Raw genomic sequence first — 24,130 nt, forward strand, 5'->3', positions numbered from 1 at the left:
TAGTTCCAGTTAGCTTGGTGTTAGGGGAAGGTCACAGTTTCGAATCGACCTTTTCCTGTCATACCAGGAGAACAGACAACAACTATCTTATACTGTGCAATAGCCACAACGGCCAGCCAGTTGCAATAGTTCCCAACAGTCAGTTATGATGGCTGTACAAGCAGCTGTATGGCTGTTGGTGGGCTTCAGTGCAACATGTGTGGTTCAGCCGCAGGTCCTGGAGACACCATCACTGCTGATCGATCCAATTGGACTCGTCAACTTTGAAGCAGTCGGAACTTGTCCTGGCGCTGGTATAGCTTCTGAGACTTACAACCTACCTGGTGAGCCCCTGAACAGCAGAACGTGCGATGCCAACAGCAATCCACCAAGCAATGCCAATACTAACACAAGCGTTGATACCTTTTGGAAATCCGCCAACAACCTGGAACTCACTTCACTGACGGCTGAATTCACACAGGTAAGTCGTCCACACTTGATACCTGCTCTACAGTATTCTAGTAGAGTACAGTATTATTATAGGGCCCGAGTTGTGAGCCACAACACACAGATGTACAATGTGTGTGACATTTGATTGTCTACTGCTTGGGAGGCTAGTCGGGACCGGGTAGTTTCTGTGATTCGTCTCCACCTTGCTGTTGGGCACTCTAGCCCTGCATACCCTCCCCCCCCCCCCCCTCTCCACCCCCCCCTCTCCCTCCCTCCCCTCACCCGCAGTGCAAGGCCTAAATGGCAGTATATCTTGTGTAACCTCATTGCTCTTGATGGTTCAGTGGAGTCTGTGTAGTTGCCTCTAAACTGCTAGTTGAGACTCTGTCCCTGTCTGTGCTATGCCACACTTTAGTGAGCACTGTATTCCTCTAGTCATGTTCAATTCCAACACTTACCTGGGAGTGAGTCTGAGAGGCCCGGGAACACCTTGGGAATCTTGTGAGCACTTATGAGGAAGTAACGTCACACCTTGATTGCATGTGCCGCATGAATCCTAATCACTCAGTGATCTCTGCCAATCCTAATCACTCAGTGATCTCTGCCAATCCTAATCACTCAGTGATCGTCAGTCTTCCAATCCGTGACCATGGTGACAAGTGCCAGCTACCAGCACATTGGGAAGTGCCAGATGCTGAGCACAGATGCTGAGCACTGATGCTGAGCACAGATGCTGAGCACTGATGCTGAGCACTGATGCTGAGCACTGATGCTGAGCACTGATGCTGAGCACTGATGCTGAGCACTGATGCTGAGCACTGATGCTGAGCACTGATGCTGAGCACTGATGCTGAGCACTGATGCTGAGCACTGATGCTGAGCACTGATGCCAGGGGCGTACGCCGCTCGCCTCCAGGAGTGGTTCCCATGCCAACTGATGCATCAACATTCCACACAATTGAAGTGCTGTTTTTCGTATCCCACAGAGTTTCTGCATATTCTCCTCAGACTGGGTGAAATTGACATCCACAAGCTGCTGGACGATGATGTCATTGTTACGCATTTATGATTTTAAAGGACAGAATTTTTCCCCGTTTTATGGATGTTTTGTTCAACATGACGATTGCATGCGGTCTTGAAAGCTGCCTAAGTTTCGAATCATCTGGAGCAAACATCACACAGGGCAAGCAGAAGCCACCATTGCATGCCTGTCAAAAGACTACCCAGGGTAACCCCTCTAACAAGGATAGTTGAAAGTGGCGCTGTTTGCCATCCGTCTGGACACGCACAGGAAACGAAATCCTTCGCCTTCGGTGGCGCACAATGATTGTCGATGACGGAAATCTTTTCCGTGTCCAGCAAATTTCGGGGGACTGGATTCCGCTGTGGACGTCGACTTTCAGAATATCCCGTCCAACACACTCCCATGTCATTGAAGTTAGTTTTGGATGATCCAGCAGCTTCCAACAACGGTCGCTCTACAGCTTCGCCGACGATTTCTTCCTCAACGCTGCTCGTTGGATGCAGACTTCGCTTGCAAGTCAGGTGCGTCTGCATTCTCATCTATCGCTTGACCTTCGCCACTAGCACTGGCTACACGCTTTGTCTGCAGCTCAAAAGAGCTCTGAATAGAGCGCTGGCCCTCTGGATGTCGGCGCTTCATTTTTTTTCTTTTCCGCAAAGCGAAAGCATTGTCAAAACACGACCATTACTTTGTCAAAACAAACTCCAAAGGAAAATTTGACTCTGAGATCGAGGAATCCGGCGATGTAACTGCAGTAGAGACTTTGTTGAACCCAGTTCAGTACGCTGTGTCCCAGCACTACTTTCACACCAGGGCTAGTCACCGTCCTCGATCGGACCGTCAGGCGGATGCCAGGCATGCACTTGCACTGTGAGCGCTGGGCCTGGATCAACAAATTCTCTGTACCCACATGGAATTTTTTTACTGGTTCCCGGGCATCCCGGGAACCGCCCTATGTACGCCCCTGGATGCTGAGCACTGATGCTGAGCACTGATGCTGAGCACTGATGCTGAGCACTGATGCTGAGCACTGATGCTGAGTACTGATGCTGAGCACTGATGCTGAGCACTGATGCTGAGCACTGATGCTGAGCACTGATGCTGAGCACTGATGCTGAGCACTGATGCTGAGCACAGATGCTGAGCACTGTATGTTGACATGTAGGCTGCTTGCGCTGATGTGCCAATGTACACAGTACAGCACCCTGCATAGCATCATACATCACTGAGCCTGGCAGGGTAGTGCTAGAGATTTACTGCATTAACCAGTACGCACATCCCTCAATACAGAGACCCCTCTTAAGACTCTGTCCCTGTGTTAAGACTCTGTCCCTGTCTGTGCTATCGCGGCCACACTTTGGCAGGGTAGTAGTAGAGATTTACTGCATTAACCAGTACACACATCCCTCCCACGGACTTGCTTGAACGCTGCACTCCATGTGTTCAACTGACTTTCCTCCCTCCAAAATACACTCGGAGACCCCTCCACATAAACTTTGTAGATATGCTTGTTCATATCTACTGCTGCTTACCCTTGCAATGCTATGTAGTATGCTAGTTTGAGGTGGACCGAAGCATGGCATAATAATTATGGTAGAAAAAGATTTGATCAGCCCCGTTCTTGCTTGTCAGGTTTCTGGGCTAGAAGCCTTAGTCGTGAAAATACAGAACTGAATGTTCTGGTCTGGGCACATTCACTAGGGGGGGGGGGGGGGGGCAGTTCATAAGTGTGGTGAGGTATGGAGGGATCCGGAAGTTGCAACCCATCGAGGGGTGCGTGGTTGGCAAAGTGGTCCATTGGCCTTCCACTGAGCCATGGCATGAGGTTTGGGGTTTGATTTTCAGTTTGAGTGAAGATTCCTCCACCCCCAGGAGATCCACATCTGGGATTGGGTACCTGACTTCGGTTTGGGAGGCAAAGGTGACGAGGGAGAGGAGATGAGCACAGTCTTCACCGGGTCAAGCCCATTGAAACACAGAGAGAGAAGGAGGATGAGTCTGATAGGGATTAGGTGTGTTGTGCAGCTTCTATAGAGTATCTTTGTTGTACATTCCAACACAGCCAGCGCAGCCTTCACCGTATACGCTTGCTGTTTAAAAGAATAGCAACATATCTAAAAGTGTCGATGTTGACTTCATATGCCATGCTGAGTATTTTCCTGTGCTCTGTTCTTCTTCTTCTTCTTCTTCTTCTTCTTCTTCTTCTTCTTCTTCTTCTTCTTCTTCTTCTTCTTCTTCTTCTTCTTCTTCTTCTTCTTCTTCTTCTTCTTCTTCTTCTTCTTCTTCTTCTTCTTCTTCTTCTTCTTCTTCTTCTTCTTCTTCTTCTTCTTCTTCTTCTTCTTCTTCTTCTTCCTCTTCTTCTTCTTCCTCTTCTTCTTCTTCTTCTTCTTCTTCGCTACTCAGCCCTACGTGGTGAATTTCATTCAATTCAGGCTTGCAGCTCCTCGATCCCGCACATTGCGGGTCAGCGGCAGCAGAGGTGATGGCTTCAGGGATTTCATCTACATAGTTACGGAGATTCCAGAGTGCATGTCCGTCTACAATGTTGCGTATCAGCCGGTCCTCGAGCTTGACAACAGCAACATAGGTGATCCTTTCTGCGTGACCTATGATGATATCAACGCTCTCTCATTGGAGGTATAGACTATACTTGTAACATGCCAGTAAACAGTGCTATTGTTTTGTTTTTTTTGTCAAGTGCAGCCTACACTTACTGCGGTATGTTTTACAGGAATCCCATGAACAGTCTGGAGGTAGTGTGGGGGTAGTGTGGAGATAGTGTGGAGGTAGTGTTGAGGTATTGCAAAACAGTGTGGATTCTACTCCATATGTTGCAGACTTGCAGTGTAGCCCATTTGCAGTAACAAATATCTGCCGGTTAAACATGTACTGTCCGCGATTATCTGATCATGGATGCTAGGCACAACTGCGATGAAGTCGCTGTACACAATGCTTGTACGAGTTTGTAGATTCCCAACTCCTACTCGAAGTACTTCAAAGTATACACCACACACCACTACACAGGATTGGTATAGAATACACCTCTCATCTACTCCATGCAGCCGGCTGAGTGGATATGTAACATATACCCGTAATGTCACGTATTAAAGCCGGGCTTCTTCCTGTAGAAGCCGATGTCAGGGCTAGGCTTCTGTTCACATCTGGCTTATATTCAAACCGGGCATTTCTATGTGTGTCCGGCAGCACTAAAACCAGGCGTGTGTGTCGAAAGTGCACTGTTCTGTAAGCATGTGCTGCTATGATGTGGTCCACCTCAGATTTTTGATGCCCGTTTGTTCAATGAGCGTACCGTCATCGAAGCTGACGGCAATCGTCTAAATCCTCGCCGAAACCCTACAGTGGTGGTGAGTAGTTGCAGACTACCTGTTTAGTTTTGTTCCGTAGTATTTAGACATATTGGATATCCAGTAATTATATTGTGCTTGTAGTTAGTTTTTTCTAGCAGATATAAACAGCTGTACAAATCTTTGCAGATAATGCAAACACGCTTACCATTGAAGCATTCTTACATCACAGTGGCCGTTGCCAATTTGTCACATTTGAATACAATTTGGTGTTCTCATGGGGTTGGTGTTGGCTGGCATTGGTTGATTATTGCCCAGTGTTTTGGCATGTGTGTCGTCGGGGGGGGGGGGGGGGGGTTCTTATGCTCTTACCCCCCCCCCCCCCGGACGATAATGCTTTTCCGATACCTCTCACTCAGGCACGCGTACACCACATACAGTGGACCAAATGTTTCTTCTGGTACCAATGGAGTGTTTCAGGAACAAGCAAGGAGCAAAAAACAAAAATGCGTACAATGCACGCATGCGCGCTGCGTCGCAACCTGCGCAGTCCGCGCGCGGTCCGCACACCGCCCGCGCGGTCCGCACACCGCCCGCGCGGACCCAGCACACACAGATCACATGTGCCAAAAGAGGAACAACCTCGCAGAGGTCAACGATAACATGTGCATAGTTGATTGGTCCTGATAATAAACCATCTGCATTGCCTGGTGGGCAACCGGAACTGAATTTCACTTTGTGGTATATAGATATATGCCATGCATGGCTGCACAGCCAGACTGAGAACAGCGCGAGGCAGCATAGCCAGAGGCTCATGACAAGGCTGGCAAATATTCGAAAGTGTGTCTTAATTAAGTTGTCTTTGACCCTCTTGCATTATTGTCCAGGATTTTTTCACAGCGAACTTCCTCAGCTTAGAGTTCAGAGGCTTCTCCGATGTAAACTTTGTAAGTATTCGGATACCTCTCCCATTGGGGTCCATCATTACTTGGTCTGAGATGTACATGCATGCTTGACACATGGCCTACGTGTTTCAATCCTGAGGCAGAATGCTATGCTGTGGCAATGTCTTTCCGAAAGAGGATGAGAGGATATAATTACTATTGTAGCAATGTGCGTAGCATTTCAAGGGGTAGCTTGAAACTGATTTTTGAAAGGGATCACATTTGCAATTGCATATTGCCTGTCTGAATACCTTTGGACCCAAGCCCAGTCTGGATAAGTGAACATCAAAATTTAATAACTGATGCTTGCGTAAGAATGCCTCCTTCGGACCACTGGCACTGGGTTGCAGCCCCTGGCTACACCACGGCTGGTACGGGGCCAAAGACGGTGGTGGTAGGCTGTATTGAAGGGCACCCACTGTCCAAGCCGTACGGCGGGATCATGAGTGTATGATCATTACCAGGCGTGCTGCAGCGGAAGAGAATGCTTGTTGCTCCTTTCAAAATTCAAATCCATGCCATCTGAAACTAATAAATAGTACCTTCACTGAAGTTCAAGCTGCGGCTAGTTCATGTCATTGTGCAGGCTGTAAATCAGCCAATCCCTGGCATTCAAGCCATGCCGGAGAAGTGCCACCTAACAGGGACGCCTTTGTCACTTCCAGTTTGATACTGCCCAAAGCATGCTGGGTAGCAGAGGTGACGGTGTGTTATGGTCATCATTCAGTTCCATGAGCAATGGAGCTGCAGCTGCAGGAAGGGTTATCAAAGCCTTGCCAACTTTGCAGTTTGGGTGCCCCTGGTAAATGGCATTGTCTGATTTTTTTTCCTTCTATGTACCTATGTCCTGCTAATCAGCCATTTACAGCTCTGCAGCGCATGTCAGTTGGCGCCCATTGTGTGTGCAATGGGCATACCACAAACTGCTCCATGGCAGAGGCAGGATTTTATGTGTGTAACTGCGAAGAGAATCGGAATGTAATGGGTACAAACTGCGAGATGTGCCAGCCGCTCTTCAATCAGCAGCCATTCACGGAGGCCAGGGCTTGCGAACGTAAGTTATCGAATGGCGGACCTTCACAACATTGAATAGAATGAAAGCGGCCATTTTTCTATATCTACCAAGTATGTCCTTATATTCCTATACCATTCTGCTGCAATGCCATACCTGCCAAGCACTGACAGTGCTTTTTCTGAATCACCATGGCAAAATCCCGGGATTTGCCTTGGTTTTTCGGGATATGTCATATTTTACCAAAAAAATCCTTTTTCAACTTTTGATGGCACCAAAATTTCGATAATAGATGATTGATGGTGATCATCGGATCACACTTACACATGTTCAAGACTCAAAAACGGAGGTTTTTCAGAGACTGCTCATGGAAGGAGCACTAGGAGATCCACTGGTACTGCAGGCTATGGCGGTCCGGGATCAATATGGACAATTACTGGCCTGTGACAAGTCATTTGAAGTGCTCCAAGTACAATATCAAGCTTGTTTCTTGTACAGTGAATTTCGGGATAATCGACAGGAATTTCGGGATCGCGGGAGTCCATCCAAAATTGCGGGATAATCCCGAAAAAATCTGGATACTTGGCAGGTATGCAATGCAGGAGGGGGGGGGGGCACATTGCTGGCAGGTTTTGAAGATGTGCTTGGTTGGGTTCTTCATGATGGGCACATGTGTTGTCCTCTCCTGTTTGATTGCAGAATGCCAGTGCTATGGTCATGCCACTTCCTGTGTCTTTGATCCTACCGCTGTCGGCAGCAGTGTCAATGCCAGTGGTGTTCTAACGGGAGGAGGCCGCTGTGTGGCGTGCGATGTATGTCCTTCAAGTAACCTGTGACAACATGCTCCCTCAGTGGGTCTGTGTACACATGCTTGCCTCAGTGGGTCTGTGTGTGCACATGCTTGTCTCAGTGGGTCTGTGAAAAAAAAGAAAAAATGGAAAAATGAAAAATAGGGATTCACTGGCCAGAAAAAGTCACTTCAAACAGCTGTGTGGTGGATACCAGGCTAAAAATAGTGGCGGTCAATTCATCAGCCTTGCAAGCTGTTGGATGGTGTAATCCCAGCACAAGTTGCTATGTCTAAAACATAGCTGTTCGCTATCATCGCTCCCGCGATGGGCATGTCTGAGGTCTGAGGTGTGTACACATGCTTGCCTCAGTGGGTCTGTGTGCACACATGCTTGTCTCAGTGGGCCTGTGTGTACACATGCTTGCCTCAGTGGATCTGTGTGTACACATGCTTGTCTCCGAGACAAGAGTGGGTCTGTGTGTACACATGCTTGCCTCAGTGGGTCTGTGTGTACACATGCTTGCCTCGTTGGGTCTCTGTGTATACATACTTGCCTTAGTGGGTCTGTGTGTACACATACTTGCCTCTGAGTGGGTCTGTGTACACACATACTTGTCTCAGTGTGTTTGTGTGTACACATGCTTGTCTGCATAATAGAACTGAACAGATCTATGCGCATACCGTTGACTCCATGTATACTGTAGCAAATTTCTACGTCCCAGGTTTGAGTCCTGGTGGGGTTGGCATCTTTTTCCCTTTTCAGGCAGTTCACTTTCCTTACTGTTGAAATTGATAATTTGTTTACTATTTGTATGCAGGCACATCCTCCGGTATACTAGTATAGCAAATGGTGTGGCACATGTACAATGAACCCTTTCCATGTCCGCGTGTGGACAAGCACAACATTGAACCTAAACAGCGAACTGTTTTCATCTACAACGAGCTGGATGTCACTGTGTAATGGTGCAGCCCTACAGTTCACTGTATGATGTATTGCTTGCAATGTATTGTGTGGATGGATGTCTTTTATGGGGTTCACCTATAACATTGATGGATGAAGTCTTCATAAAGGACATAGCTATTAAATTCTCCTGCACAGTAGATGTGTTTGCCAGGAGTAGACTGTGTATTATGAGAAGTGCTTAATGATAGCTTGCATAGACCTCGGTCCTACCGGTAGGACCTACCGGTAGGACCATCATACACAGACATGTTGCATGGCCTCTGTTCTAACATTGACCTAAAACTTGACCCTAAACTGTTGCTAAGGCGCTAATGAAGGAGTCCACAAATTTTAGACGTGATCGCACAAGGCATACTACGAAATTCCATGGTAACAGCCCATGGTAACCATGGAAACAGAGTATGGAATTATGCATTCCACTGCCTTGGCAAGCTAATAAAAACATTAGGACCTCACCACAATTGATGTCCCATGGTCGAAATTCACTTTGGATAGAGTTGCTAGCGCACCGACAGGATTATGTGCGGCCATTCTGACATTCGATAAAATTGCGCATACGCAATGCACTGGACATAGCCTTGCATTTTGCGCCATTACTTTGCCTGACAAAGACCTCATCTCAACAATTGTTTCAAGAAATTTCTCAACCAAAAGCACTTTTGCAGCTCGGTTTCTTGGGTCCTACCGGTAGGACCCGTGGTCCTACCGGTAGGACGGTATGCAAGCTATCATTAAACCCAGCCACATTCAATGGCAAATACACCCGGTAGTACTGTATGCCTCTATCATAATTATATGGACTCAGAACCAAATAGCTACTAGTAGCCGGGCACACCAGACCTGAAGCGTGAGTCAAAGCATGTCACGGAAACTCATTTTGGCCAGGTTCCTCAGCTTTGGCTATAACTGACTATTGCTAATGTGAGCGAATGCACCGGTTCTTTGCGTTTCTCTTTCTGCAGGGCTCCACCACTGGTGTAAACTGTCAGGACTGCATCCCGCAGTTCTATCATCCTGGCACACCTTCCAGCATTGATCTCACGGTGAATTGTCTAGGTCAGTACGGATGGTTATTCATAACTTCTGATGTGAGCTTAATTCAGAGAATTAAACATCATCATTATCATCATCACTCACCACACTGAGCTCTTAGTCGTCCAGCAAGTCTTGCACACACTGCTGATCACCAGCCGCGTGAACAGCAACACCAATGAATGATGCAATGGCGGAGAGGCGAGAGCTCCGATTCACGCTTGAAGCCTATACATTGCTACTGAGCTCGCAAAGGAGTCTTTGAGGAGGGAATTTCTAATGCTGTGTTCACATAGGGATTAGGTGGGTGTCCAGAGGCACGTTGTTGTTCCAGCACTGATCCATATCACCGAGTTACAAGGCCACATTGGAAGTCTCTCTCTCTCTGACAGGTACATGTACTCATCATTGCCTGCAGTACAACCTCTTCTTTGGGCAAAACAGTCACAGATGCGGATCATGGGAGGACAGGAGGAGAAAAATTACACATGACAAAATGATTCAGACTGAATAGGACTCAGTACAGAAGTAGTGACGCGGAGGCCAACAGACAGATACGAGTAAGAGTTCCAGTTAGCCGGAGGGGTAGCTAATGAGTCGTTCTGACTCGAGAACAAATGACATGGGCAGTTATGATATATTTTGTCACACTGTCTGAAAAACAAATAAAGATAATATCTAATGTAACAGGAGAGTTATTGATGAATGCAATACATTGCGGTCTGTTCAGGAGAAGTATGTCTACTATGATGTTCTAGTAACAGCAAATTTGTTTGTGGTCTCTCTTTTCGTTCAGACTGCGGCTGCACAACTGCCGGTCAGATGTTTGCATCGGGCAACTGCTCTGAAGGGGTAGGCGCCAGTTAATAGTAGGCATGTGGGTGCTTGTCTTTCTTGCATGTACCATGATGAGTTGTTATCAGATGATGGCCGGATGAATATCTACCATCAGATCTGTTGGTTGTACTGGTACTTTGTTTCTCTAAAGCTGAAACTGCACTGGCACTCATGGCTCTGAACTCTGAATAGGAAACTTTGAACTCCAAACTTACACTATACCGTATTTTCCCCCATTAAACGTACACGTCTCCATTACTAGTACGTCCCCAATTGTAGTACATGTTGGGTGTGGATCGAAAATATAAAAGGACATGTCTCTAATAATAGTACATGCCGGAATGATGTGATGGGCATTAGTGGGGTACAGATACCAGGGTCCACCTTACTTCGTTTTCTTACCCGTTCATCATCTTTGTGTCCTTGTACACTGATTCTTACCATGGTTGGGTGTATTTACAGCCTTACAGCATCATTATCACGAGTTGTTTGCCACACAACCCAGGCAATCAATCTTCCCAGAAACAATAAAAGTACACGTCTCTAATACTAGTACAGTCTCCTATAGTAGTACAGGTCTGACCACCTTTGAAATAATAAAAGTACTGTACATTTATTGGGGAAAATACGGTACTCTCTTCCAAACTCTGAACTTTGAACTCCAAACCCGGAACTCTACATCTGAACCCTACGCTTTGAACCCTACTCTCTGAACCCTACACTCTGAACCCCACACTCTGAACCCCATGCTCTGAACCCTACGCTCTGAACCCTACGCTCTGAACCCTACGCTCTGAACCCTACCCTCTGAACCCTACCCTCTGAACCCTACCCTCTGAACCCTACCCTCTGAACCCTACCCTCTGAACCCTACCCTCTGAACCCTACCCTCTGAACCCTACCCTCTGAACCCTACCCTCTGAACCCTACCCTCTGAACCCTACCCTCTGAACCCTACCCTCTGAACCCTACCCTCTGAACCCTACGCTCTGAACCCTACGCTCTGAACCCTACGCTCTGAACCCTACGCGCTGAACCCTACGCTCTGAACCCTACGCTCTGAACCCTACGCTCTGAACCCTACGCTCTGAACCCTACGCTCTGAACCCTACGCTCTGAACCCTACGCTCTGAACCCTACGCTCTGAACCCTACCCTCTGAACCCTACCCTCTGAACCCTACCCTCTGAACCCTACCCTCTGAACCCTACCCTCTGAACCCTACCCTCTGAACCCTACCCTCTGAACCCTACGCTCTGAAAACTACGCTCTGGACCCTACGCGCTGAACCCTACGCTCTCAACCCTACGCTCTCAACCCTACGCTCTCAACCCTACGCTCCCAACCCTACGCTCCCAACCCTACGCTCCCAACCCTACCCTCTGAACCCTACCCTCTGAACCCTACGCTCTGAACCCTACGCTCTGAACCCTACCCTCTGAACCCTACCCTCTGAACCCTACCCTCTGAACCCTACCTCTGAACCCTACGCTCTAAACCCTACCCTCTGAACCCTACCCTCTGAACCCTACCCTCTGAACCCTACCCTCTGAACCCTACCCTCTGAACCCTACGCTCTCAACCCTACGCTCTCAACCCTACGCTCTCAACCCTACGCTCTCAACCCTACGCTCTCAACCCTACGCTCTCAACCCTACCCTCTGAACCCTACCCTCTGAACCCTACCCTCTGAACCCTACCCTCTGAACCCTACCCTCTGAACCTACCCTCTGAACCTACCCTCTGAACCCTACCCTCTGAACCCTACGCTCTGAACCCTACGCTCTGAACCCTACCCTCTGAACCCTACCCTCTGAACCCTACCCTCTGAACCCTACCCTCTGAACCCTACCCTCTGAACCCTACCCTCTCAACCCTACGCTCTCAACCCTACGCTCTCAACCCTACGCTCTCAACCCTACGCTCTCAACGCTACGCTCTCAACGCTACGCTCTCAACCCTACCCTCTCAACCCTACGCTCTGAACCCCACGCTCTGAACCCCACGCTCTGAACCCCACGCTCTGAACCCCACGCTCTGAACCCCACGCTCTGAACCCCACGCTCTGAACCCCACGCTCTGAACCCCGCGCTCTGAACCCCGCGCTCTGAACCCTACGCTCTGAACCCTACGCTCTGAACCCTACACTCTGAACCCTACGCTCTGAACTCTATACCGTGTCCTGCTTTACTACCGGCACATATCTGTACTGAGTTTTACATTATCTGTGCTGTACAGCACATGTACTTCATAACTTTAAGTATGTAGTCAATGTATGCTGGACTGCATTCTACTGTGTGTGTGTGTGTGTGTGTGTGTGTGTGTGTGTGTGTGTGTGTGTGTGTGTGTGTGTGTGTGTGCGCGCGCGCGTGCCTGCGTGCGTGCACGTACATGCAAATTGTATATTGTATTTCAAAAACTTAGTAGCTGAGTTGCATCCCCACTGCATGCTTTACTTGCCTCGGTGTAATGCGCATGTGCATACATGTTGGTTGACAGCATGTAACAAAGTGGAGAACACCGTGTTCGAGAAACAAAAATAGCTAATAAGTTTATGAGTATCAAGAAGACACCCAGGAGCGATCACAGAATACAAGACTGACGGTACGAGAAGTCTAAAACAACTCCCCTAGAATAGAGAGGGTCAGGACCGGGTCTAACACCCATACGGTTTAGATGGTCGCAACCGACCGGGGCTCTACCAACCGTGGATGGTTGTAGAAAGGTCACTGTTTCCGAACACGGTGTCCTGCACCTTGTTACATGCTGCCGGTCAACCAACAACAAGTTTGAACAAAACAGGTGTTATCTAATATGTACATACATGCACAGGTAGATCCCATTCAACTGCACAGCAAAGATTGATTTTTGGTCGCCGCTTCCACGGTATGTACATGCATGTGTCATGACTTGAACATAACTGAAGAGGACCGAGGCTTCATGTGTGTCTTTTCACACAGACTGGAATATGCATCAACTGCAAGGTGAACGTGATGGGTGATCAGTGCCAGCTCTGCAGGCCTGACTTTTTCAACCTGTTGGACGTAAATGACGATGGTTGTGAACGTGAGTTGATGCTACCAAGCCGAGTCATGGAATTGAAGTAATGATGTTGACCATGTGATTAAACATGACTTCTATGCGGGATACATTGCCTGCATGTAGGAAAGAACGTGTGGGCTAGCTGCCATGCTGGTTCACTGCTATACAGCTGAGCAAGTTGGACTGAATGGTAGTAGTGAAGGACCTCAATCACCCTGATGAACACCGTGTGTAAAGTGATGCAGATTTGCACAACCAGTATCATTGCAGAATGCGATGTCATGCCCGAACGATGACATCATAGCCTTCCAGCTCGATGTTTTTCTTTTGTTTCTGATGACGATCATGTCTTCTATCTCTCCTTTTTTGGATGTAGCTTGTAATTGTGATCCAGCTGGCACCGAAGAAAACACCGTTTGTAACATGGTAAGATGATGCAGCAGAACCGCAGACCGTTCCAGGTTCAAACCCAGCAGCACTGCAGGTTTCTATTTTCAAACCCAGCAAAACCACAGGGTTCCAGGCTCAAACCCAGCAATACCACAGTGTTCTAGGTTCGAATCCAGCAAAATCGCATGGTTCCAGGTTCAAACCGGGCACACTGATTGTGGGCTCCAGGTTTAAACCCAGCAGCTTCCAACAAAGAAGATATACTTTCTTTTGTGCTGCTCTCTTCGGGCTCAGTCCTGTAAGAGGGCCAATGGCCTGTGGGAGACATGGCAGGAAAAGAAGAGTGGTTATTATAACTCATAAGCTTGATGCTGCATCTGCTCCTGGTGGCCTTCCAGTGTCGTTGTGAGAAAGACTGACAGTAATGGTTTTCGTTCTTTCCAAAACTCAGTACTTGCCTTTCAAGTTATTTAACTTTGAATAGAGAGTATATGTACCCTGACTGCACCTACACAACAAAACAGTGGTCCAAGGTTTGTAGTGTTGCTGCCTGAGTTTCATGCCCATGTGTAGGTTCAATTCCTTGGCAACATGGGAATGATTGTGATCATGCCGGGGGGGGGGGGGGGTGATAATAATAATAATGTCGCATATGAAAGAAGGGCTTATTCCTGTGGAAGCCGGTGTCCGGCCTAGACTACTATTCACATCAGGCTTCCATTCAAACCAGGTACATGTGTTTCTATGTATGTCAACACTAAAACCAGGCGTATGTGTCGATAGGGTATCTTGAAAATCAGGCTTGTATTCAAAACAGGCTTCTATATGAGACCGGCTTTAATACAAGACACTACGGCACATGTACTGAAAAAAAAGTGTCTCAGCTATAATAATGGATTGGGATTTCTCTTGCAGGCACGTTGTGCCAAAATTTCACGGCCGTTGCACAGGGGATTTAGTTCCCAACCTTTGCATTAACTGCCTGCCCTTGAGTGTAATTCGTGTGGATATCTCTGTGCTTGTGCAGGTCGGTGGACAGTGTGACTGTAAGGCTTCTGTGACTGGGCGCACGTGTAACATGTGCAGCGACATGTTCTTCAACCTGACCGCCGACAATGCCCTTGGCTGTACACCGTGTGAGTGCAATCTGGCTGGAAGCATGAACAACAGCTGCGACGTAACCACCGGTGCATGCATCTGCCTTGCCAACATCACTGGCCGACAGTGTGACCAGTGCATTGTAAGTTTTACTTGAGTCAGTGTACACACGCATACGTGTGTTCCAGCATGGTGTACAAGTGGTGCCGCTCATGATAGCTTTTAACATAATATGCCAGGACCGGTGGAAGCATGTTTTGATTGGTCCGGCGGCCATGCCCTAGCTGTTCATACAGTGTGTGCATGATATGGAGCGGGGTATACACACACAGTGTGTGCATGATATGGAGGGTTTACACATACTGTGTGTATGATATGGAGCGGGGTATACACGTACTGTGTGTATGATATGGAGGGTTTACACATACTGTGTGTATGATATGGAGGGTATACACATACAGTGTGTGTATGATATGGAGCGGGGTATACACATGACCTCCTCAGCAGTAACCACACTGTCCAGGAAAAAAAACACTTCAAAAAGAACCACTTCAAATAGCTGTGTGGTGTAGACCAGGTTGAATAGCGGCAGCCAATTCTCCAGCCTTGCAAGCTATTGAGTGGTGCAATCCCAGGATAAGTTAGTATGGCTTCTGCTGTAACAGTTAGCATCGCTCTTGCGATGGGCGTCAAAAGACCACGGTAAAGGTCATGTACTATGTATTGTGTATGTATGTGTGTGTGTGTGTGTGTGTGTGTGTGTGTGTGTGTGTGTGTGTGTGTGTGTGTGTGTGTGTGTGTGTGTATGTGTGTGTATGTATGTGTGTGTGTGTATGTATGTGTGTGTAAGTTATGTGTGTGCATGTGTAGGTGTGATCGTGTTATAAATTTGCCTCTGTCCTTCATGTGTCCTCTGTCCTTGTTCCCTCCTCCAGCCGACTTCATTCGACTTCCCAACGTGCAGCGATTGCGAGTGTGTTCTTGCCGGCCAGATCGATAGAACTAACCTCTGTGATGCATCCACGGTACGATTGCAGGAGTGCATTCTGTAATGTTCCCGGCTTCCCATACGTCATCATGTGGAGTATTTTAAAACTTGCCTCGGTGCTCTATTTGTATCTTTTTTCCTATTGCCCCAGTGACCCTTCAGTATCACTTGGGGCGAGACTGAATTTTGTCAGCTACAGTGAGGAACTAGTGCAGCACTACGTTTGAAGATCCAATCACTTTACTGCCATGCTGCAGTTTTAAAAGCAACTTGGATGGTCTGTGTTAATCGTGTGTAGGGTGTTTGCATCAACTGCAAAGTAAACGTTGACCCCAGCAACAAGTGTGAAGTCTGCCGCGATGGGTTCTACGACCTGCTGGACTCAGATGAGGATGGTTGCAAGCGTAAGTTTGTCTTAGATGCGGTCGAGTGTGTGTGTGTGTTGCCTAGCTTGCTGTGTGATCTGGATCTTCCTCTTTGTCGTGGCTAAGAGATGCTGCCGGGTAGGCAGTGCCTCTATCAGTGTCTCTGCACTTGGAAAGAACACAGAGGAATGTGGCTCTTGGGCATTGCACTATACGTGCCATCTTCCCTTGACCGCTTGCCTTGTATTAGTACTGAGCAACACGTGTGCACCATGTACTTTGGAAGAGTACTTGAGAAATAGGTCGTCGTGAGTGAGCTTCTCTTCGTTGTTGTCACTACGACAGTTCTTCAGCATTCCCAGATATCCCAAAGCATACATCCATCCGGTGTAACAATGTGCCCAATTCACAGACAGCACTGTTTCATCCTTTGTGGACTCGAATTGACAAGTCAGTGAGCTGTTGTGACAATATAATTATACTGAAAATAGAATGATCAGCACTGCTACCAGCACAGCTGCCACCAACACCCATGTCCACCTCAGCCATGGCGTAAGGTAACACACGAAAGAAGTGGCAAAGATCCCTTCACAACCGATGACATTGTACTGTTGTTAAGGCTATGATGTATCGGCAGTCCAGGTGAAATACATTTTCCTGCTCTTTTTCCAGCATGCGAATGCAACGTAAATGGAACCGTGAATGCCAATAACGTGTGTGACAAGGTATGTTACTTTGCAGTCTGAGGGTACTTCGTGATGTACATGTACATGGTTGTATAGATGTGCTTCAGAGATGTTTCATACGTGCATCGAGTGTATCGCCAGATGATGTTGGCTCCAACTCCAGTCGACCCTTTTAGATGTTTAGCGCTCAAGCTTTCATTGAAGTCCCACCGTTGTCTGATACAATTACTTTAGCTTGTTTCTAGTGTTGGCTAGACTTTCGCTCTTCCTCTCCTTCTGTCAACTATCCTGGACTCACCTCATGGCGTATTGTATTGATTTTCGTGTTGAAGCGTCTTGGAGGTCTTGTTTTCACTGTGAACACTGTTTTGTGCTTGTATTCGCTGCTGTCAATTCTGCTAGACCACCGGTCAGTGCGTGTGCAAGGCAAACGTCATCGGCCGTCAGTGTGACATGTGTGCCGATAACTTCACCATGTTCAACAGTGATCCAACGGACGGATGTACTCGTAAGTACAGGCAACTTTCCGCGACCTCTCTGCTTTTTGGTTTATAACAAACACCTACATGTAGTTCCAGCTTATGCGGGGGGGGGGGGGGGGAGGGGAGGGGGGAGGGGAGGGGGGAGGGGGTATTACTGAACAGAAGAAGTTCGTAACATTTTGTGTGACCCCTTGTAGCATGAACATAATCTAGTATACATGTAGTAGGGGAGGGTAGTGAAAACATCATGCTGTTTAAGCATTGTTGTGTGCATCGCCTAACCAGACACTGGATGCATTGCCTAACCATCCCCTGGATGCATTGCCTAACCATCCCCTGGATGCATTGCCTAACCATCCCCTGGATGCATTGCCTAACCATCCCCTGGATGCATTGCCTAACCATCCCCTGGATACATTGCCTAACCATCCCCTGGATGCATTGCCTAACCATCCCCTGGGTGCATTGCCTAACCATCCCCTGGGTGCATTGCCTAACCATCCCCTGGGTGCATTGCCTAACCATCCCCTTGGTGCATTGTCTAACCATCCCCTGGGTGCATTGTCTAACCATCCCCTGGGTGCATTGCCTAACCATCCCCTGGGTGCATTGCCTAACCATCCCCTGGGTGCATTGCCTAACCATCCCCTGGGTGCATTGCCTAACCATCCCCTGGGTACATTGTCTAACAAGGCACTGGATGCAATGTGAAGCCCAATGGTTGAAGTGTGTCTGAATGATGGCAACCCAACGGCAACCCAACAACTCAATCGGAAATGTTGTAATTCACTCATGACGGTGGATGGCAGTGCAAGGCGGTGCTATATACTTAGGAATCAATGTGTTGCCCTGGGTTGTCGATTCTGCATGTGTGCTTCAGCTTGCGAGTGCTTCCCGGCGGGTAGCACGAGCCCAGTGTGTAACAAGGACAACGGCATGTGTGACTGTGCCTCAGCGTTCATGGGTACACGATGCGATGAATGTGTGGTAAGCAACACTGCGTGATTGCCACACCGGGCCAGGTCATGACATCATGTAGTAACACTGCGTGATTGCCACACCGGGCCATGCCATGACATGACATCATGTGGTATAATCAGAAGAGAGCAGTTTGCCAGAAAGAGCACGTAGGTAGTCAGCAGACTTTTCATTCAATCGGGCAATAAGAACCTCTCCAATGCTTTTATGCCACTCACTGTACAGTGTATAGTGGTTTTAGTTGCTTTCCGATTGGTAAGGACCCCAGATTTCTAAGCAGCAAACCAGTATCAGTAGCCAATGTATGACTGTGACAAACTGTACTGTACACATTGCAGATCACATGGAGAGTCTGTGTCCATCTGGCCACATTGGCATATATCTCTCGTACATCTCTGTATGCTGGTAAATGTTCCGTCCTTCGGCTACAACTCAGACTCTTGTTACAGACCAAAATGCCAGTGTACTCCGCAATGTTCACCCACATCAAACACTGTCAGCTTACTCCACAATGTTCACCCATGATTTCTTAATACTTAACAAAACACTTTTTTGCGTTTCTTATGCTGCACTATGATTGCTTGTGACCAGCCCCAAGCTTTCGGGTTCCCAGCCTGTGAACCATGCGGTTGCTCCGTGGCAGGCACAGTCAACTCCAACACAAGTTGTAATCCGATGAGTGGCCAGTGTGACTGTCTTAGTACCCATACTGAGAGGAGGTGCGACATGTGTGCGCTTGATCACTTTGGAATGCCGCTGAGCACGGACTCGGATCTCGTGTGTAGACGTAAGTACATGTACACTCTTGCTCGTGACATGCACAACACAATCACAATCTCATCGGCTGCATGAAAACTCCACCACGGGACACAAAGACGTACATGGCAAATTGCGTGGCTGTTTGTGAGGCCTTAGTCAGACCGGCACATGATCTGAGAATGTAGTGATGCTCTGGCAGGGCAGGGGGAGGGTGTGGGGGGGGGGGGGCTTTTTCCACCATTTTGCATGACTGCACCCTTTCTGGGCATTTTGCAGCCGATTTATGTTGCGTGTGGCGTGGCTCTCTGCAGTCTTTGGGTATTCCCTTTATAGACGTTTGACATAACTCTCTGCAGTCTTTCAGTATTTTTAGATGTGTGACGCAGCTCTCTGCAGTCTTCGGATTTTTCCTTCATTGTGTTTGGGGGTTCCTTTCCTTGTCTTCCACAGCTTGCAACTGCAACCAGTTTGGATCAACCAATTCCTCGTGTGACCCAATTTCCGGTCAGTGCAATTGCGTGCCGACAACAACAGGCGTTCGCTGTGACATGTGCCAGCCTCGTCATTTCAACATCACCTCATCCGATGACGGCACAGACACGTTTGGTGGAGGATGTCTGCGTAAGTTAGGCTTGGAAAGAGGATACATAGTACTGAGACGAAATGCCGGGATGGAATAAATCATGCATGATACTTGATAGCGCCCTGGACTACATGTGGGCACAAATACTGTATGCGTGGTGATCTCTCTGTGATTAACTGCTTGCCGTTGCAATAACAAATTCACACAGATACGCACGCACGTACACACGTACACACACACACAAACACATACACACATGCACGCACGCACACACACACACACACACATACACACACACATACACACACACACACACACACACACACACACGCACACACACACATACAATGGCAGCAGAAAGGGTCGTGAGAAACTAGCTGCCCACCGGCGCACCACCAGGCGCCAGGCAGCAGTGTAGCTAGCATAGGCTAAAATAAGAGTGGATACCAGCAGTAGCACAGAGAGCAGGGAAGAACGCACAAGGCTGATAGCAGTGGAGTGGGTGAATTCCACTGCTCCCTGATTGCCCAAGAATGAAAATGGACAACCTGTCTAAAAGAGTTTGTTTTCCTGTGTACCACAGGGTACTCCAAACACACACACACACACACACACACACACACACACACACACATACACACATACACACACATGCGCACACGCACACATGCGCGCGCACACACACACACACACACACACACACACCACACCACACACACACACACACACACCACACGCACACGCACGCACACACACACACACACACACACACACACACACACACACACACACACACACACACACACTGGTTTCATTCCTTTTAAAAGACTGTCGAACGACTCCTGTATGGTAACCGGTTGTTTTGCTGATTGTGCGCACTGCAGGTTGCGACCAGTGTACGGATGATCTGCTGAACCGCGCCTGCCGTCAGGAGAGCATTGTCCTGAATGCCACCATCCGCGTCAACTCGTCGGAAGTGCGTGGACTAATCGAGTCGAGCAACGCCCTGGGACCTTTGGAGGACCGCTATCGTCCACTGCGTGTGAGAACACCCACAGTGCACATTTAGCAGTTCATGGGTGTCAAGATAGAGGCCTTAGTGCCAAGGACATTACATGTATCAATTATTGCATACGTGAACTCTCTACAGTCATTGTAGGAGGCCAGAATCGAAAGATAGCAGACTACAGACATCCCGGTTCTGATGCCCCTGCGTCAGTGTAGCTATCCTTCCCTGTGTGCCGGTGTACTGTCAAAGAGCCGACGGCCCACGCGTTGCTGAAGGTTGTAGTCAAAGTTAGTCATTCCCTGCCCTTTCTTCGCTCATCTTCTTCTCCTCCAGGCTATGACTTGTTGATGGGTTCTTTATCCAGCTTCCTGACTATCTGATATCATGACACATTACCGGTACTTGAAGCGGCCGGTAGCGATCACACTCGGTTGGACCGGCATTTTTACTGATACATGTACATGTATGTTTGCCTATCTTCACACTGTTGCAGATGTCCACCAATACTTGGAGAGCGGCTCAGATGGATCAGCTAGAGCGCTTGGAGGTCTTGCGGCAAATCGAGTTGAATATCAATACCAACATATCTGTTCTGCTAACTCGGGTAGGTTGGAGGTGCTGGTCGCACTTTATCAGTGCTATTGTTTTCCTTGCCGTTTCATTCATTGTTGTGCCGTGACTATACCCCAAAGCAGATGAGATGCTCGTATGGACAGCATTCCTGGCTGCTATATTGTGTGTGTGCTATTTCATGCATTGTACACACATCATGTACGTCTACATGTGCACGGGCAACTTATTTACATTCAGAGTGCTCGGACCCCCTCCCACACACACATACACACACACACACACACACACACACACACACACACACACACACACACACACACACACCCGTCCTCATTTTCTCCCATTTTGATACCAAGCATGCATTCATTCCTATAGCCAATCTCTACACCGGAATGATTTGGTGAGAGATGGAAAAGAATGACGGTGAAAATTGCGTGCTTGAGGTGGCACCACATGTTCTGTGACAAGTCACTATGCACCCAATGTGTTGTCACAGTACTCAAAGTCTCGTATGCGGCGGTGGTCATTCGCCTTTGTCCACCTTGCCACCATTATAAGGGAAACTATCCCATGCTGTGTCTCCTTGCTTGCTCTCGTAGGCTACAATCAATGAAGTTGAGGCTCGGCGTGTCCAGAATCTGGCCTTCATTCAACTCCAGCGCATCAATGCTTTGATTCAAACGTTCTCACAAATCTTCACAACTGTCAACGGTGAGATGAGACAGACAGCTTATACTCTGCGTACATTTTAATTGTAACTCGGATGGTGGACCTTTCCGAACCTGAGCCTTCCAAGTTGGAAGGTTGTTGGTTTGCGCCTTGGAGAAGTGTTGGAGCTACGTGTCAGGTCGCCGAATGTCTCAGTACTCCTTGTCAGTTTTGTGCCATTTTGTCGCACTCGCTGACTGTATAAGATCTGGTTACGTTGGTGGACAGTTAGTCATAACTCGTAACAATTTGTCCTTCTTCTTTTCACAATTACATTTTAATTAATGAAGTAAAGTCACTAAAATGATTTCCGTTTTGTTGCCAAGTAGGAATTCCTGGTCACACATACGTAGTATCCTGTGCCCTGGTCACACATACATAGTATCCTGTGCCCTGGTCACACAAGCATGCAGGTAAAGTATCTTGTGTTATTGTACACATCCATGGATATGCATGGATATGCATGGATATGCGTGGATGTGCGTGGATGTGCGTGAGCGTGCTTTTCTCCACCGAGGACTGCTCTGAGAATACATTGATACTGACTTGCACACTGATACTGCTTGGCTGATGGTTGTGTCCTTCAGACAATACTATATTGCTGGCGCAGGCTCTGCAGGACCTTCGCAATCTCCGCAGCGCCTCCCAGAGCATTGTCGATGAGTCTGCTGCTGTTCAATCGCTAACCTTTGACATGGAGGAACGGGTTGTGAGGTATGCGTATCAAAATGCAACGCAGCTCAGAAACACCTCAGGTAAGAACTAAACACGCAATCACTCCTACTTTACTTGTTTCATTCTACGTATTCACAAGTTTGAGGGAGTTGAGAAATGGAAAGCGGGGACATATTAGTGGTTACGTTTAACTGCTCATTATGCATGCGACGTTCTATAATTTGTTGTTGCTGCTGCTGCTGCTGCTGCTGCTGCTGCTGCTGTTGTTGTTGTTGTTGTTGTTGTTGTTGTTGTTGTTGTTGTTGTTGTTGTTGTTGTTGTTGTTGTTGTTGTTGTTGTTGTTGTTGTTGTTGTTGTTGCTGTTGTTGTTGCTGCTGTTGCTGTTGTTGTGGCTGTTGTCGTCTTCGCCGCCGCTGTTATTTCCGTTCCCGTGGTGATTGTTCTACAGCCACTCAGCAGGGTCGCGCCATGCGTAACGCCGCCACCGCCGATGAGCTAGCCAGTCGCCTGCAAGACGCTATTGCTGCCCTAGACACAGCCCTAGTGCAGCGCATTGTGCAGTATGCTGCTGACATTGACGCTGGCCTTACCGCTGTGAATGGAGTGCTGAGTGAGGGTGAGGTAAGAAAAACAGTGCTGCCAGGACATTGGAAGGAGGGAGGTGAGCAGTAGAGAAGGGCGGGGGTGACTTCAATATAGCTAGAAATCATGACACATCACAGTCAGTAGGCAAAACCATTGCGAATTCTCTTAAGATAACATCCACAACTCCTGACAGCCATTTCACTGCCAGTCAGTTTCTGGCTGAAATACGCATTGGGCTGCATGGAGTTCTCTTGCTCAAAGAGCCAACCCAATGTACGATTGGTTGTGTACCACGTACTCTTGTGGATGTGACATGTAATGACCAAGCCCTGAGCGCTGGTACATGCTCTCGTCCTAGCTCGGTCCAACCTAATGGCACGGATCCACTTTAATATCTGCACATGCACGCTAAAGCACGCACTAATGACCAGTAGGAAGGTCGCTCAGAATAATATTGGCCTATAGTACGGGCTATAGTTATGTTGTCTGATGATTGTCTCGCAGTGCATGGAACTTACTTGAAGTTACAGCTCCAGCAGCCTCTCGTATCCTGTAATAGTGCATGCCACTCTGCACTGCTGTGCCGCTTGAGCCATCTTCCGAGCTGCCCCAACTGGTATTGTGTGCACCTACGCCGTCCACAGAGACTGGTGCAGGAAGCAGTTCTAGGTCGCAGTCGCTACATGGGATCTATTGCACTGACCAGTGGTGCTAACACTGCAGCCTACAACGCCCTGGATGCTGCTCAAGCTAGCCTTGATATGGTAAGAATGTACACATCGTGGCAGGCGTCTGATAGTTCCACGCCTGGTCGTATTGCATCCTGTCTACTACGGGTAGTGGAGTGCATCGCTGTGCATCGCTGCTGTTGCA

The 24,130-nt window shown here is 48.1% G+C and overlaps 1 protein-coding gene across 1 annotated transcript in view; it reads left to right on the forward strand.

Moving 5' to 3' along the window:
- The window catches only part of LOC135814477 (laminin subunit beta-1-like), a 39,940-nt gene continuing 15,810 nt past the window's right edge, over window positions 1-24,130 (forward strand). Inside the window, exons 1-24 of the mRNA XM_065327601.1 lie at window positions 1-460; window positions 3,857-4,090; window positions 4,732-4,818; window positions 5,646-5,705; window positions 6,561-6,756; window positions 7,414-7,526; window positions 9,431-9,524; window positions 10,297-10,352; window positions 13,297-13,402; window positions 13,755-13,804; window positions 14,796-15,008; window positions 15,802-15,891; window positions 16,153-16,258; window positions 16,892-16,944; window positions 17,308-17,413; window positions 18,268-18,374; window positions 18,957-19,152; window positions 19,575-19,745; window positions 20,592-20,749; window positions 21,210-21,320; window positions 21,889-22,000; window positions 22,585-22,752; window positions 23,121-23,293; window positions 23,902-24,021. Of these exons, the coding sequence (XP_065183673.1) occupies window positions 146-460; window positions 3,857-4,090; window positions 4,732-4,818; window positions 5,646-5,705; window positions 6,561-6,756; window positions 7,414-7,526; window positions 9,431-9,524; window positions 10,297-10,352; window positions 13,297-13,402; window positions 13,755-13,804; window positions 14,796-15,008; window positions 15,802-15,891; window positions 16,153-16,258; window positions 16,892-16,944; window positions 17,308-17,413; window positions 18,268-18,374; window positions 18,957-19,152; window positions 19,575-19,745; window positions 20,592-20,749; window positions 21,210-21,320; window positions 21,889-22,000; window positions 22,585-22,752; window positions 23,121-23,293; window positions 23,902-24,021 (3,195 nt within the window). The 5' untranslated portion in view covers window positions 1-145. The remainder of the gene's footprint in view (window positions 461-3,856; window positions 4,091-4,731; window positions 4,819-5,645; window positions 5,706-6,560; window positions 6,757-7,413; window positions 7,527-9,430; window positions 9,525-10,296; window positions 10,353-13,296; window positions 13,403-13,754; window positions 13,805-14,795; window positions 15,009-15,801; window positions 15,892-16,152; window positions 16,259-16,891; window positions 16,945-17,307; window positions 17,414-18,267; window positions 18,375-18,956; window positions 19,153-19,574; window positions 19,746-20,591; window positions 20,750-21,209; window positions 21,321-21,888; window positions 22,001-22,584; window positions 22,753-23,120; window positions 23,294-23,901; window positions 24,022-24,130) is intronic.

This window comes from Sycon ciliatum, chromosome 4 (genome assembly GCF_964019385.1).
Source record: "Sycon ciliatum chromosome 4, ocSycCili1.1, whole genome shotgun sequence".
Classification (NCBI taxonomy): domain Eukaryota; kingdom Metazoa; phylum Porifera; class Calcarea; order Leucosolenida; family Sycettidae; genus Sycon; species Sycon ciliatum.